The sequence below is a fragment of the Lynx rufus genome, unplaced genomic scaffold (assembly GCF_022079265.1).
Source record: "Lynx rufus isolate CCGP_SWC_20201006 ecotype Redwood Valley unplaced genomic scaffold, mLynRuf1.p SCAF_2, whole genome shotgun sequence".
Classification (NCBI taxonomy): Eukaryota; Metazoa; Chordata; class Mammalia; order Carnivora; family Felidae; genus Lynx; species Lynx rufus.
The window spans coordinates 198,350,801-198,367,113 of record NW_025814834.1 but is presented as its reverse complement, the minus strand read 5'-3'; the positions used below and the strand labels follow the sequence as shown (position 1 = coordinate 198,367,113).

Below are 16,313 nucleotides of genomic sequence, written 5' to 3'. Positions count from 1 at the left end.
AAAACGAACGAAGCCCGCGGCCACTTGCGCACGCGCACAAGGCTCTGGCCTGGCGGGCTCTGAGGGAAAAGGGGAGCGGGGAGGCGACTTCTTCGGGCTCCGCGGCGGTGCGCAGGCGCCGTGGCCCGACTGGAGACTTTGTTCTCCGCGGAGAGACCCAAGGGCGGTGCCGGTGGCTGACTGCGCACGCGCGCCGCCTCATTTCCGGTGCTCTCTTTCGCTGGGTCGCTCGGGTCGGCTTCGGTCGCTGTCGCTCCCGCTCTCCCACCCCCGCCAACCGCCGCTTGGGCCTCTGCCGCTGCCGCGTTGCTTCCTCGATTCCTCGATCGTACATCCGCCCCAATGCAGCGCCGGGACGACCCCGCCGCGCGCATGAGCCGGTCCTCAGGCCGCAGCGGCTCCATGGACCCCTCCGGTGCCCACCCCTCGGTGCGTCAGGCGCCGTCTCGGCAGCCACCGCTGCCTCACCGATCCCGGGGAGGCGGAGGGGGATCCCGGGGGGGCGCCCGGGCCTCGCCCGCCACGCAGCCACCACCGCTGCTGCCGCCCTCGGCCACCGGTCCCGACGCGACAGTGGGCGGTCCAGCGCCGACCCCGCTGCTGCCCCCCTCAGCCACTGCCTCCGTCAAGATGGAGCCGGAGAACAAGTACCTGCCCGAACTCATGGCCGAGAAGGATTCGCTCGACCCGTCCTTCACTCACGCCATGCAGCTACTGACGGCAGGTAAGCCGGGTCCCTCTGGGTCGCCTGGCCACTCGGGGGCATGGGTGGCAGTGGCTTTGTTCCTCCCGCTTCCCGCCCCCTCGGGGCCAAGGCAGTCGTGAACTCCTCTTCTCTTATCCTCATCCTGGGGGGATGATGGGGATCCTGGATTCCGCACCTGTCCCGGCCCACGGTGTGAGGGAGAATTTCTAGGCTGCAGTGGAGGCCCGAAGGGGACTTGGCGATCTCTTAGCGCAAAGATCTTGATGGATAGCGCTGCGCTCCCCGCCCCTTTGCCGACCCTTCCCCCTCCCACTTCTTGCAGCTGCCCTGCCCTCCGAGTGTTCAGATTCTTCCAGAAATGAACCTTTACCTCCCCCTACCCTAAAGGGAAAGCTTTCTTCCTTGCGGGTGGAGGTAGACGCCTCTACTGAGGGTGTAGGAGGCGAAGCCGGCCCGAGCGGGGAGGGACCGTGGGAGGGAGGGCCGAGGTGAAATGGGGTGAGGCCGGAGTGCCCTGTCCAGCGCGCCGCGGTCGCTGGGGCCGGGTGGGACTTAGCGGTAACAGGAGCTTAAGTTGCTCGGAGGCAGAAGCAACCTGTGGGAATCGGAGCTTGAGGTTTTCCGAATCAGATTTCCCACTTCGGCCGGTAAAGTGGTGATTGCTACAGAGCCGGAAGGTTGGACCCCTTTATTTTACAACGTGGGGTGTCCACCAGAAGGGGGAAAAATAACTCTAGTGAAATGGGATAGGAGGAGGTAAAGGGTGGTGTGCAGGACTTTCTCCAACAAGATGGACAAAATTGAGAGAAATGGCAGGATGCTCGTACCTGAAAGACTTGGGTCTTTTGTTTTATTTTTTATTTTTTGCTTCAGTAGTGAAATAGATTAGAAATAATAGTCTTTGTTCGCTGTCTGTAGACCCACGCTCCTTTCCTGCCCTGGCCAATCACCTGGTCCCTCTGGTTTCTCCCGAAAGCCGTCTGTTTCGCCCTCACTTCTAGTTACAACGTTGTTTTAATAACTATTTATGATACCTGAATTTTATTAATCAAGTAGAAAGTTGCAGTCTTCAACACTAAATGAGTAGGTGGACTCTTCAGCAAGGCTGATAGAATGAACAGATAGTTATGAAAAGATCATTTCCCTCCCCTTTGTTCTCCAGCACACTACATTGGTGAGGGGTCCTTACTTTTTAACTCAATGAACAAAGCTGGCTGTGGTCAGGAATAACATTTAGATGAACTGCTTACATTTTCAACTTGATGCTTTGCTGTTTTTGTAACATAGATTGTTTGAAACATTACTGCTCATTGTGTGCCTCTGGCAATCTTTTTGAAGGCCAGGAATGCTTTTTTTATCTTTATATTTTTCAGGCTGTCTTGCATATAACAAACACCAGGTGTTTGAATCGGAAAGCAAGCACATGGGCAGATTTAGGAATGTCAGGCTAAATTCTGAAAGGTTGACTGGTAGTCTAATTTTTATTTTCTCTAATCTTTAAGCAGTCCATATTAAATGCAAGAGAATAACAAACTTTAGAACTTTTAGGTGTTGGCTTGGGTTTGAAATTCTGACCCTTAACTAGTTACCTACTCTTGGGAAGCTTTCTGAACCTCGGTAACTTTATCTGTAAAGTGGGATGGTGAGTTGAGAGAATTAAATGACATGTAAAAGCACTAGCACCATTCCCTTTGGTCTGTAATCAGGTAATGACTTGTCACCACAGTTTTCTTCTAGTTGTAAATCCAGGGTACTGAATATGGTATGAAAGCAAGATATTTTTTGCTTAACCACACCAAATGTCTAGTATAATGTTTGTCTTTTAAGTAAAAGACGGGTTTCTTAGGTTGATCATCAAAAACTGTTGATCATTGGGGCGCCTGGGTGGCGCAGTCGGTTAAGCGTCCGACTTCAGCCAGGTCACGATCTCACGGTCCGTGAGTTCGAGCCCCGCGTCGGGCTCTGGGCTGATGGCTCAGAGCCTGGAGCCTGTTTCCAATTCTGTGTCTCCCTCTCTCTCTGCCCCTCCCCCGTTCATGCTCTGTCTCTCTCTGTCCCAAAAATAAATAAACGTGGAAAAAAAAATTAAAAAAAAAAAAAAAACTGTTGATCATTAAAAGTTACTTACAGGGGTGCCTGGCTGGCTCAGTCGGTAGAGCATGGGAATCTGGATCTTGGGATTGTAAATTGGGTGTAGAGATTCCTTAAAAATAAAAATATTTTTAGAAACAGTTACAGTTTTCACTCTTCTCTCACTGCTTAAATTCTGTTATAAGAGAGTGCTCTTCAATCTTATTTTTCACTTGGACATTTTGGTGTCTGTCTTTCTTTTTTCTTTCTTTTCTTTCTTTCTTTCTTTCTTTCTTTCTTTCTTTCTTTCTTTCTCTTTCGTTTTAAAATCAATTTGAAATTTTAATTGGAGAATTGGGGTTGAGGTAATGCCGGCTCATTGAAAGAACAGTCTTAGAAGGGTATATGGATGCTTCTTAGCATGGGTAAGTCTTGATATATGTTGGACCTGGATCATTTTTGAATGATCTGGGAAAGGGAGTGTGAAGTCCACCAACTATGAGGAAGTGAGACTCTGAGAAGACAGAATAGTAGTATTTAAAGTCTGATAAGGATACATGTAAGAAAAATAATACTTAACACTTACTGTGCTAGGCACTGGTCTGAGCACTTTTTATATCAAATATTTAGTTTTTGTGACAATACTATGAGGAAGTTACTCTTATCCTCACTTTTACCAATGAGGAAATGAAGGCACACAGAGATTAATTTGCCTACAGCAACAAGATTTGTAAGCAGCATAAGTAGGATTTGAAGTCAATCTGAATCTGGATCCACACACCTAACCATCCCCACCCACCCCACCCCTTACTGTATATAGTACCTGCAAAAAATCGTACTTTGAAAATATTTTGTACTACTTGCACAAAATACTGTAATGTATTTGAACGCATTGGAGTGGTAGCTAACATGACAGTAAAGATAATAAGGCCAGAAGAAAAAGAAGGAAACCCAGAGAGCAGAGCCTAGCTCTTGGGATTAACACTCCTCCAGGCACCTCTGCTCGTTTCCGAGGAGGTGCCTCAAGATGCAGCCCACTCTTCCTTCAGCAGTCACATACCTCTTCCTGTCCCTTTCCCAGCTTTACTTTATTTTGCACTCACCAGCATCTGATGCACCATTTATTGTAGTTCTGTATTTAACCACACCTCTTTCACAGCTAGAATGTTAGCTCTACCAGGGCAGGGATCTTTTGTCTGCTTTGTTCACTGCTGTATCTCTTGTTCCTTGAAGACTGCCGCACAGAATGGCCTCTTACTAAATATTTGATGAATGAGTATTCATCTTCATTGCATAATGGAAAAATATCAACGTAGTTCTGAGGAATTTACATTTTGAATATAGACTTCTGTGTTAGCCAAGTTGATATTCAAGCTGTGATGACAATTAAACGCATTAGCAGACATGCAAGGAATCAGTTTACCCATGCTTGTTTTCTAAAACAAAAATAATTTATTTTGTGTTATATATTTATATAATAAACAAAATGCTTTTATGTGTGTCAGTGTTTTTTATTCTACTTTGTACAATTAGGAAAATATAAGTTAGTGTAAATGACTCAGAAGTAAGTAAACATCTTGAAGAGATTAACAGTCCCCAGAAGACCTTGAACGTATACTTAGAAATCCATCTTTCAAAAGCACCCAGTGGACATTTAAAGACAAAGTCTGTTGAAACTTCGAAATACTTAATTCCTTTCTTTCATTCACAATATGTCATAGAAATATATCCATTTCATTCTACAAGGCTAGCAAAACCTATTAAAATCAGAAAGTAGAATTGCAAAGGAATTCTAGACCGAATATGGGTGTAAGTATCAATAGTAGGATAAAAAGGCAGAGGTTACAACTATTTGCAACAACATTGTTGTTTACTTAGGAAAGTGGTCAGTGATGTTGCTGATTACAATATAGAGATGTACAAATCAGTAGGTTTCTGATACATGAGCAGGACCCAATTAGAAAAGAATTGACAAAATCTCATTTTTAGAATAGTACCAAAAAATTAAAAATTAAAAAAAATTTAAAAGAATATATCAATTGCCTTGAAATTAGCAAGAAAACACTCAAAATGTATGTGAATAATCATAAACAATAACATTAAATAATATTTAGAGCATGTAATATGTGCCATGAGATATGCTACTCATTAATTCTGTCTCCTGGCCATTCTGTAAGGCAAGAAGAATTTTTTTTCTCAATATTACAGAAGAAGAATATTGTGATCACTTATTGTCAACTTAAAATTTTACTGAAGGTGATAAAGGAAGATCTGAATGAAAAGACACATATGCCATATGTCCTGGGAAGCTTGTGGGAACAGGGGGAACTAGTGTTATGATAGGACTTTTAAGTGGACATGTTGATTTTTAACTAGGTCAAACAAGACTTAGGGCTTGAGAGGATGAGAATTAAAAGGAACCCTTTTTTTTTTTTTTAAATGTTTGTTTATTTTTGAGAGAGACAGAGAAAGAATGTGAGTGGGTTAGGGGCAGAGAGAGAGGGAGACGCAGAAGCAGGGTCCAGGCTCTGAGCTGTCAGCACAGAGCTCGAACTCACGAGCTGTGATCTGAGCCGAAGTCGGATGCTCAACCGACTGAGCCATGCAGGCGCCCCTAATTAGAAGGAACTCTTAAACATTGTTGGTGGAAGTGTGAATTGATACAGACACTCTGGATAACAGTTTAGCATTTCATCTGAAAGTTGAACTTTTAAATTTCTTAAAATTCAGTAACACCATTCCTAGGAATATGCCCATAGAAACTTTTGCACATGAATGCCTCATTCATAAAATGGTGCACCTTGTTCACAAAATGGTGCAACTTGTTTCACCATTGATTGAATACTGTGAGATTTTCAAAATGAGATCATTACAAGGCAGTGAAAATGAAAACTTATAGCTACAAGCAACAACATGGAGAAATGTTGGAAATCTAATGTTAGAAAAGTAAGTCCCATAAGGCTAGATACATACAGTACAATACTATTTTTACAGAACATAATACTAGCAAGATTAAGCAAAATATTGTTAGCATACATTTTTTTCTGATAAAGCAACTTTCTGAAAAACTAAGCATATGTTTACCATATTAAGCAGTTGCAGTTTCTTGGGCATTTATCCCAGAAAAATTAAAACTTAGTTTCACACAGACCTGTGCCTGAATGTTCATAGCAGCTCTATTCATAATAGCCAAAAACTGAAAACAAACCGTATGCCTCCAATAGGTGAATAAACTGGTGCATTCCTACCATGGACTACTACTCAGCAGTAAAAAGAGATAAACGTTAACAACTTGAGTGGCTCTCAAGAGAATTAGGCTGAGTGAAAAGAGCTAATCTCTAAAGGAAACAAAATATATAATTCCATTAATTAAACATTCTTGAAAATACAAAACAATAGAGATGGAGAACAGACAAATGGTTGCCTGTGGTGAGAGACAGTTGGCTACAAAAGGGTGGCATGAGGAATCCCTGTGATAGACATGTTTTGCATCTTGACTGTGGTGTTGTTCACATGACTGATTAAAATTCATAGAACTAAACACACAAAAGTAGGTGTAAAACTGATGACCTGAACAAAGTCAGTAGATTGTATTAATGTTAATTTTCTAATTGTGATGCTGTATTGTGTATATGCAGAGTATTATCATGGAGAAAACTGGGTGAAGGGTATATGAGATCTTTTATTTCTCACAACTGCTTATAAATCTATAATTATCTCAAAAAGCTTTTTTAAAAAAGAATTTAGAAATTCTAAAATGTATCCTAAGAAAGAGATTCAGGAGACCATGGTCAATATACCATAATAGGGTTTGCCACTATCTTGGAGTGTGAGAATTGAGCCCCTTAGAGGGCTCTTAACTCAGGCTTTGGGGGATTTTTCTGAACCAGTACCCACCCTCAGTCTGTACTGTATGTGAAATACTGTGTTATCTTTTCCTAGGGAGATAATCTGTAGCTTTCATCAGATTCTCAAAGGGGCCCATGACCCCAAAAAAGATTAAGAACCTATTGGTCTGTGCTCTTGCTTAATATAGTAAGTAATTTGATAAATAAAAAGAACAGATTTTTTTTTTTTAATACAAAGGTAGTAAGCATATACTGGAATTGGGATTCCAAAAGGTGGTACCAACAAAAAAGGTATAGGGCAGAGAATTATAAAGTTGGGAATAATAAAGTCATGAATCTCTAAGGAAAGTTGAGGGTGTTAACATATGTTTCTTTCAGTAAGTATTTATAGATGCCTATTGTGTATTAAGTAATTTACTAAAAATGGCAGGTACACAGTTTAGTGATGGAAGCAGTCTGGAAATCATTAACAAGAGAAGGAGTAGTGTGGTTAGAAGAGCAGAAATTGAGAGCAGGGCATGACCCCTGACCTTTTGGAGCAGATATTCTATGAATCTTGCCCTCTTAAAAACACTATCATTGGATGCCTTAGAAAATGTTGACCATTGTCATTGCTTATGCAGCCTTTATCAAATGTTCAGTTAATGAAATGTACATGGTAATCTGTTTTTAGTTAAGCCAATCCAGATGATAAAGTTTGTATATAATTTCCCCAAACTTCTCTAGTATTAACATTTTTGCGTTTATTAAATCTTTTTTTTTCTTTTTTTATTTTCCTCCTTTTTAAAAGTAAGTAGGGAAGACTAAGAGAGAGGTTGGCTTTTTAAAAAAATTTTTAATGTTTATTTATTTTTGAGAGAGATAGAGACAGAGTGCGAGAGGGGAAGGGCCAGAGAGAGAGGGAGACACATAATCTGAAGCAAGCTGCAGGCTGTTAGGACAAAGCCCAATGCAGGGCTCGAACTCACAGACTGTGAGATCATGACCTGAGCCGAAGTCAGACGCTGAACTGACTGAGCCACCCAGGTGCCCTCAAGAGAGAGGTTTAATGACTTGCTCAAGGTCACATTCCAAGCGTGTAGCAGAACTGGGAATCAAACCCAGTTCTGTCTGGCTTTAAAACTCTTGCTCTTTCCTCTGAGGCATACGTTTAAGAAACAGTTCTCATCCTTTAGAGTTTACAATCTGATTGTGGTAAGATCTACGAAAAAAGGAATGGTTAAGTTAGAGTAAGAGAAATGCCACAAGATTTTGAATTTGCTTCAAGTGTTGGAAGGGAGTAACCTGGATTTAAGTACCTGCTCTGTCCCTAACTAGTTTTGTGATCTTGGACAAGTTACATAACTTTTCTGAGCCCAGGTTCTTTTCACCTGCTAAATAGGGATAGTCCTGGCTGAAAGACAATGAAACAGTACAGAATTTCTGATGTGTAGAAGCACTAGGTGGAATGTGATTATTGGAAGCACCTGGCTAAAAAACAAGTGGGTCACCTCTCTGTATTGTTTACATTTTCACTTTTCTCTCTTTGGCTCTGGGGACATCCAAGGTCTCCAGAGGCACAAGTGAAGATCACTTAAAGGAGTTAGTTTCAGAAAGGTTGTCTAGAAAGTACTTATGCCTGAGGGTTAAACCATTTTTAGGAAGCTTCTTGACTTTTTTTTTCCTTCCCAATACGGCCTACTCCCAGCTCTCCAAGAGAAGTGAAGCCAAGGAGAGAAATACAGAATTGGAAAAGAAAAGCAAGATCAGGCTACTGTACATCTGAAGCACCCACAGAGTCCTTTCATTGCCTTTAACCTCATGACCGTCTCTGAGGGTAGAACTGTACTTCCCAGCATTTTACACAATCAACTCTTCTTGCGGAAAAAAAGTGCCCCGCTCCCTCCAGAAACTCCTCATTGAGAGGCAGTAATAAAAGCATGAGGTTTGAAGTTATCCAAAGCCTGGGTTTTGAACTATATTCTGATACTTTAATAGCTTTGTGACTTAGAGACTCTTCTCTGAGTTTGTTTTCTCATTTGTAAAATGGGGATAGTACCAGCTACATCACTGAGTTATTTTGTAGGATAAATGAGATAATATTTGTACAGTATTTGATACATAGTAGACACTGAACTAATATTCAGTCCTTCCCCTTCTAAACATGGAAGATGGCCCCTCTTAAAGACATAAAGTTGCCTCTTGTGTTTTTCTTTCAAGGCTAAACTTCCCTGACTCTTTTTTCAATTCTCAGTTTTATGTAAATAACTTATATTCTCTTATAAAGAATTCTTAGAATTCTCTAAAAATGCCTTAATACTCTTTTAAAAATTGTGAGATAAAAAAAATAAAATAAAAAAAAATAAAAATTGTGAGATAAATTGGACAAAGAGATTCTAATTAAGATATGGCTAGTACAAAATAAAACAGAAAGATCCTGTTAGAAATTCTCAGGGTGCATTACATTGCATAAGAACAAATCTTTCTACTGGTTTCAATTTTTGCAACCTTGCTTCCTATAGGAATACAACAGATCAACAGGCTTTGAGTCTTATCTTCTTGCACTGGCCAAGTAAAATTTCTGGAAAGTAGTATAAAATACAGCAGAAGGGCCTTACTAGAGGGTAGCAATTAGGACATAGATAAAATGAGGCGTGTAATTTGTTCCACATTTTTAGAAGCTCCTCAGTGATGTTTTCAAATCACAAATAAGGCATCTTTATTCCTAGGACTTTTGAGGATTGAGTACCCAGTTTTTCAGTTTTGGAAATTCAAGAAGAGATGTATTCAAAGATGGTAGGCTCAAAACTAGTGACTAGAAAAAGCTAATATTAGCAGTAAGTGGGAGGAGGGAATAGAGGTCAGGATATATCAGCAGCAAAACAACAAACAAATAGGGTGTTGAATGAAGCATTTAGCCTGTTAATTGTAAGGTCAAATTTGTTTTCTCTTCCAAGCAATGGAACATAGGAGTGTGAAGAGCACTGTTGTCTATAGTTCTTCCCATAGGAGTAAAGGTTTACTTAATATTTACAGTATGGGGGTACCTGGGTATCTCAGTCAGTTAAGCGTCCCACTCTTGATCTCAGCTCAGGTCTTGATCCTCAGGGTCGTGAGTTCAAGTCCCATGTTGGGCTCCATGTTGAGCGTGGAGCCTACTTTAAAAAAAAAAAAAAAGGGGGCGCCTGGGTGGCGCAGTCGGTTAAGCGTCCGACTTCAGCCAGGTCACGATCTCGCGGTCCGGGAGTTCGAGCCCTGCGTCAGGCCCTGGGCTGATGGCTCAGAGCCTGGAGCCTGTTTCCGATTCTGTGTCTCCCTCTCTCTCTGCCCCTCCCCCGTTCATGCTCTGTCTCTCTGTCCCAAAAATAAATAAACGTTGAAAAAAAATTTAAAAAAAAAACCTGTATAAAAAAAAAAAGATTCACAATATGATTAGCAGTTTTAATTGTCAGAAAGCAAGAGAGTATGTGTTCTTGGGCATAAGCAGGTTAGCTCACCCCATAATATAACATCTGAAATTAGGCTTTTTAATAAACGGAATACTTTAGTTTGAAATTCTGAATTCTTACGAAGTCTGTCAAAGTGACTTTTCTTCATCTATATACTTCACAGCTGGACTTAGTCTAAACAGTATTTTTAAAAACTGTTAAAGGTATGGGTTTGAATAATGTGTTTGAGGTAGTATACCTTTTTTTTTTTCCTTCAGTAATCTCCACACCCAATGTGGAATTTGAACTTAGAACCCGGAGATCAAGAGCCCCACACTCCACTGACTGAGCCAGCCAGGTGCCCTGAAGTAGTAGTCTTTATATTTTAAACCAGTGACTTTCAAAGTGTGGTCCCTAGGTCAGTAATACCAGCATCACCTGGTAACTTGCTAGAAATGCACATTCCTAACACAAATCCTAGACTGGGGTTGGGGCCTAGCAATCTAGTTAAATAAGCCCTCTGAAGCCATTCTGATGCATACTGAAGTTTGAGAACCCTTACCTTAAAATTGTAGAAGATAGAAACACAGTGTTAGAATAGTATATAAGAACATTATGTGTTATTTAGAATTTTCTAATAATTTTAGGGAGTATAATTTTTTTTCTTACTCTTTTCAGTGGACCACATAACTTTTTAGTTGCCTGTGTGTACCACTCCATCTCTGTTAGTACTCTTGTCATAGCACTTAATCTGTACTTCATTGCCAACTTCACAGACTGTACTCATGTCAGTGTGTAAATATAGTGAAGGTGGGGATCATATCTAACTTGTTCTGTTGTATCTCCTATATTTTGTAGGATAGATGTCTGGCCCTTATTAAGTCTTCCATAGTGGTTAATGATCATCCTGTATCTCTCCCTTCATCTGCCTCTCTATAGGAAGCACTCAGACACTTCCAGTGAGTGAGTGAGTACATGAGTGAGTGAGTGAATGAATGAATGAATGAATGAATGAAGTTCCCTAATGATAGGAAATCTTTTTGAACACTAAGGTCATATCTGATGAAACTATCTTGACCTGTGAATTGAAAGTGCCTTGGTGCATTTTTTCTTTTAGGACATTGAATTTGGACTAATGTTGACTGTATATTAAGCACTTCCTAGGAAATGTTTTTTTGTTTTAACGTTTATTTTAGAGGGGGAGACAGAACGTGAGCAGGGGAGGGTCAGAGAGAGAGGGAGACACAGAATCCGAAGCAGGCTCCAGGCTCTGAGCTGTCAGCACAGAGAGCCCGACCTGGGGCTTGAACTCACAAACTGCAAGATCACCACCTGAGCCGAAATTGGATGGATGCTGGACCTCTGAGCCACCCAGGCGCCCTCCTCCCTCTCCCCCCCCCCCCCCCCCGCAAGGGTTTTAATTAGCATATGTATATATGTTATTTTACTCTGTCTTTATAGCAACCTCATGAGGTGGATATTGCTTCTGTTTTACAGATGAAGGAGCCAAAAATTACAGCAATTGAATAACTTTTCAAAGTTCACAAAACTAGTGAGTGGTAGACTAAGAACCGTGTCTTTCAAACTCCTAAGGACTATCATCTAAAGAACTACTTACTGTCACAATGAAATTTTAACAGCGCTCTCCATTGTATGTTTAAATTACTGACTTTTGTATTTTCATCAAGATACGACTTTGTGCTTTTTCTTGATGCAGACTTTTTTTCGTTCATTTATCCCTTTTTCCCCATCTCTGTGCGTTGGTTTTGTTAAATCCATTTATTCTAAGGAAACGTTTGAACGGCTCTGATGTAGCGGTTTCAGGTGGGGGTGGAAAAGCAAACTGCTTTCATGAGAAGCAGGCTTTGGGTTTCCTAGTCAACTCCACACAGCTTTGGTGCTCTCAGCCAGTCTCTGAAATTAACACATTCATCTGAACTGTTTGGTCTTCGACTGTTACTGCTTTATGCAGACTCGGAAACTTGCCTTTAGTTACCAGAACAAAACTAAATTGTGTTTGTCTTATTCAGAAATTGAGAAGATTCAGAAAGGAGATTCAAAAAAGGACGATGAGGAGAATTACTTGGATTTATTTTCTCACAAGAACATGAAGCTGAAGGAGCGGGTACTGATACCTGTCAAGCAGTATCCCAAGGTAAGGCAGAAAAGGCCTCACTTCATCATCTTTGTAGGTGTAAGAGTCACGGGCTGCAGTAAAGACTTCTGGAGATTATGACACATCAGATACTTGAGCCTGTGAAGCTTCTCTTCCAAATACTGCTTTTTGTAGTATTTGTTCCTGGCAGTTGAAACATCTACATCCATAAACTAACAGCATACCTATAGCCAGGAAGGAAATATAATCAACTTTATTATCAAAAAGAGTTTCTTTCTGAAATGTTTGTTCATCCTCCAAGTTCAAAGAGAAAAACTGAAGAGTTGTTCTCTGTCAAAAAATTGACATAGGGGAAACAATGACATGAAATCTAAGTATAGGAAATTTAACACAAATCCTTGACAAGATGAAGTTAATTTTATTTCTTAACATTTTGCTTTTATATAAATGCTTTCTTGTTTTTCTCCTTCTTTTTCCCTTTTTAAAAATTTTTTATTTTTTAATTTATTTATTGTTTAATTTACATCCAAGTTAGTTAGCATATGGTGCAACAATGATTTCAAGAGTAGATTCCTTAATGCCCCTTACCCACTTAGACCATCTCCCCTCCCACAACCCCTCAGCAACCCTCTGTTTGTTCTCTATATTTAAGAATCTTGTATGTTTTGTCCGCCTCCCTGTTTTTATATTATTTTTGCTTCCCTTCCCTTATGTTCATCTGTTTTGTGTCTTAAATTCCTCATATGAGTGAAGTCATATATTTGTCTTTCTCTGACTAATTTCACTTAGCATAATACTCTCCAGTTCCATCCACATAGTTGCAAATGGCAAGATTTCATTCTTTTTGATTGCCAAGTAGTACTCCATTGTACATACATACCACATCTTCTCCTCCCCCCCCCCCTGCTTTTTAAGGAAAAAGATTAGTTATATTTAGTTTACCTAACAAGTACTACAAAAGAATGTCATTTGTCTGTTCTGAGGTTAGTCACTGCATTACCAATATTTATGTGTGTTAAAATACTAAGGGTTGTAGTGTGATAATATGGAAAGAGCACCAGATTACATTAGGAAACCCAAGTTCAAGTCTAGGAACTGCTACTTCCTAGTTATATAATCTTAGATTATTCACTTTTTCAGTATATCCTCGCATATCCTTCAGTAAAACGGGAATGGTAACTCCCTATTTTACAGGGTTGTTGAAGACCAAATGAGATAACATATATGGAAATGCTTTATAGGAACATGGGTATTTAGAAATCGTTTTTTGTTTTTGTTTTTTTTTTTTTTTCAAATTTTTATTTAAATTCTAGTTAGTTAACATATAGTATTAATAGAAATCTGTTTTTATTTTCTGTCAGTTCAATTTTGTGGGGAAGATCCTTGGACCACAAGGAAATACAATCAAAAGACTGCAAGAAGAGACAGGTGCCAAGATCTCTGTTCTGGGCAAGGGCTCAATGAGAGACAAAGCCAAGGTAAGCTCACGTGAGTGAGGCAAGAAAACATACCTTCTGGAAGCCAACACTTGTATATGTACAGGATGCAAATCCTTTAAATTTGCCTTGGATATAAGAGATTATAGACCAGGTTAATTTACTTGTTTGGCAACCCGGAAGAGCCTAGGTGTGCCCTGTGGATTGCGTGGTTTTTTTTTCCTTCTCGTTCTTTTTTTTTTTTTTTTTTTTAACGTTTATTTATTTTTGGGACAGAGAGAGACAGAGCATGAACGGGGGAGGGGCAGAGAGAGAGGGAGACACAGAATCGGAAACAGGCTCCAGGCTCTGAGCCATCAGCCCAGAGCCTGACGCCGGGCTCGAACTCACGGACCGCGAGATCGTGACCTGGCTGAAGTCGGACGCTTAACCGACTGCGCCACCCAGGCGCCCCTCCTTCTCATTCTTAACTGTATGGTAATAGAAGCAGCAGTAGCAGTTTTCATGTTAGTAAGCTTGTCTGTGAAAACTTGGAAGGGGGGCTGGATGTACTAAAACTTATCCAGACTAAACACACTAAAATGTGAACAGCACATTCCCTTTCCGGTAATATAGAAAAGTGAGAGCAATAACGTTGTGTGTGCAGGCGAGTCTGAGGACTAGTTGTTTGGGTTTGCTGTTGTGTTTTTTTTTTTTTTTTTTTTTTAGCCAGCTGGAATGTGAAGCCCACTAAAAGAATTTGGAAAGGAACCATGAGTAATCCTGACAACAGAACCTAATGCTTACATGTTTTTCCATGTTCTAGCCCCATAGGCTTTTTGTTTGTAAGTGCTAAAAAAAATTCCCACTAAAACGGTATTATCTTCTAGGGTCAGCTGTTTGGATGAGACATAACCAGGGTACAGCCTAAAACTTAGTTATTCAGGGCTCCTTTTATGTAGCCTGAATTGACAAACATTGTTTTCTCAGAGCCTCTTTTTGTCCCCTCATATTTCTCACTAGATGAATACAGTTACGGTTGAAGTGTGTTATTCTAGCTAATGAGATTTACGTGAAATTTCTTCACTCTATCCTGATTTCCTTCCTCCCTTAGAACTCCCCAGACCATATAAGCAAATAAGAAGAGCTTGTGCTGGGACACCTGGCTTGCTCAGTCAGTAGAGCTTGCTACTCTTGATCTCAGGGTTGTGAGTTCAATCCCCACATTGGGGCTACAGATGACTTAATAAATAAAAAAAAGTTAGGGGCACCTGGGTGGCTCAACCAGTTAAGCATCCGACTCTTGGTTTTAACTCAGGTCATGATCTCATGGTTTGTGAGTTTGAGTCCTTCATCAGGCTCTGAGCTGATAGTGTAGAGCCTGGCAGCATGGAGCCTGGTTGGGATCCCCCCGCCCCCACCCCTTCCTTGCTTGTGCTGTCTTTCAAAAATAGATAAATAAACATTAAAAAACAGAGCAGGGGGGTGGTGCTGGGTGGCTCAGTCAATTAAGCATCTGACTTTTTTTTTTTTTAATGTGTATTTGTTTTTGAGAGGGAGAGACACAGAGCTTGAGTGGGGGAGGGGCAGAGAGCGAGGGAGATGCAGAATCTGAAGCAGGCTCTAGGCTCTAAGCTGTCAGCACAGAGCCAGATGTGGGGCTCGAATGCATGAACGGTGAGATCATGACCTGAGCCAAAGTCAGATGCTCAACCGACTGAACCACCCTGGTGCCCCAAGCATCCGACTCTTGATCTTAGCTCAGGTCATGATCTCATGGTTTCATGAGATCAAGCCCAACGTTGGGCTCTGTGCTGACAGCGTGGAGCCTGCCTGGGATTCTCTCTCACCTCTCTCTCTGCCCCTCCCCCACTTGCACTGTATCTCTTTTTCTCAAAATAAACATTAAAAAAACTTTTTTTTTTTTTAAATAAAAGTTAAAAAAAGAAAAGCTGGTGTTTAACGGCTCTATTTGGGATTTAAGAGCAAATGCTTGGCAATGAATAGATGAATGAATGCATGCATGCTTGGCAAACTGCTATATCTGAATGGAGACTGGAATTAAGTGAGTCTCTTCTATACCATCTAATAAGAGCTCCAGTGAATGCACCGAATTCTTGACGGTAGTTAACTGTTTAGCAGACCGATTATAGGTTTAGTATGTTGTGTGAATTACTATTCTCCAGACCTTGTTTTGCTTTCTTCTTACACTTTTACTATTTCTCTCACCTGTTTAGGTTATTTTTTGCCATCTCATTGGACTGGAGGTAATGGTATCATTTTCTCGCATTCACGTGATGATGTTTTTCTGCATTTTTTCCATAGGAGGAAGAGCTGCGCAAAGGTGGAGATCCCAAATATGCCCACTTGAATATGGATCTGCATGTCTTCATTGAAGTCTTTGGACCCCCATGTGAGGCTTATGCTCTTATGGCCCATGCTATGGAGGAAGTCAAGAAGTTCCTAGTACCAGTAAGGAATCCCACATTCTATATCTTTGAGCAAGAGAGAACTGGGATCTAGTGTTGTTGCTAAGGCAGGGGTTCTTAATCATGATCTCTGCATAATCATGATCTCTGAAATTGCATATCAAATTCTACATTTATGTTCACTTTTCTGCGGTAGTCTGTTAGTTGTACCTAGTTCTTAAAGCACTGTGCCCCAAACCCACTCTACCCTTTAATATGGTTTTAGTTATATAGCAGTGTCTGTTGTCAGTATTTTGAGTCCACAGTGTGTCTGGCATTTTAA

At 40.8% G+C, this 16,313-nt stretch overlaps 1 protein-coding gene across 2 annotated transcripts in view; it reads left to right on the top strand.

Moving 5' to 3' along the window:
* Positions 1–209: 209 nt before the first annotated feature.
* Positions 210–16,313, top strand: part of KHDRBS1 (KH RNA binding domain containing, signal transduction associated 1) — a 38,892-nt gene continuing 22,788 nt past the window's right edge. For both annotated transcript variants that reach the window (XR_006962649.1, XM_047082891.1), the window contains exons 1-4: positions 210–724; positions 12,062–12,186; positions 13,509–13,625; positions 15,888–16,034. Coding sequence is in view for 1 of the 2 variants with exons in the window: in XM_047082891.1 (XP_046938847.1) it covers positions 343–724; positions 12,062–12,186; positions 13,509–13,625; positions 15,888–16,034 (771 nt within the window). In the remaining variant the exon portion in view is untranslated. The remainder of the gene's footprint in view (positions 725–12,061; positions 12,187–13,508; positions 13,626–15,887; positions 16,035–16,313) is intronic.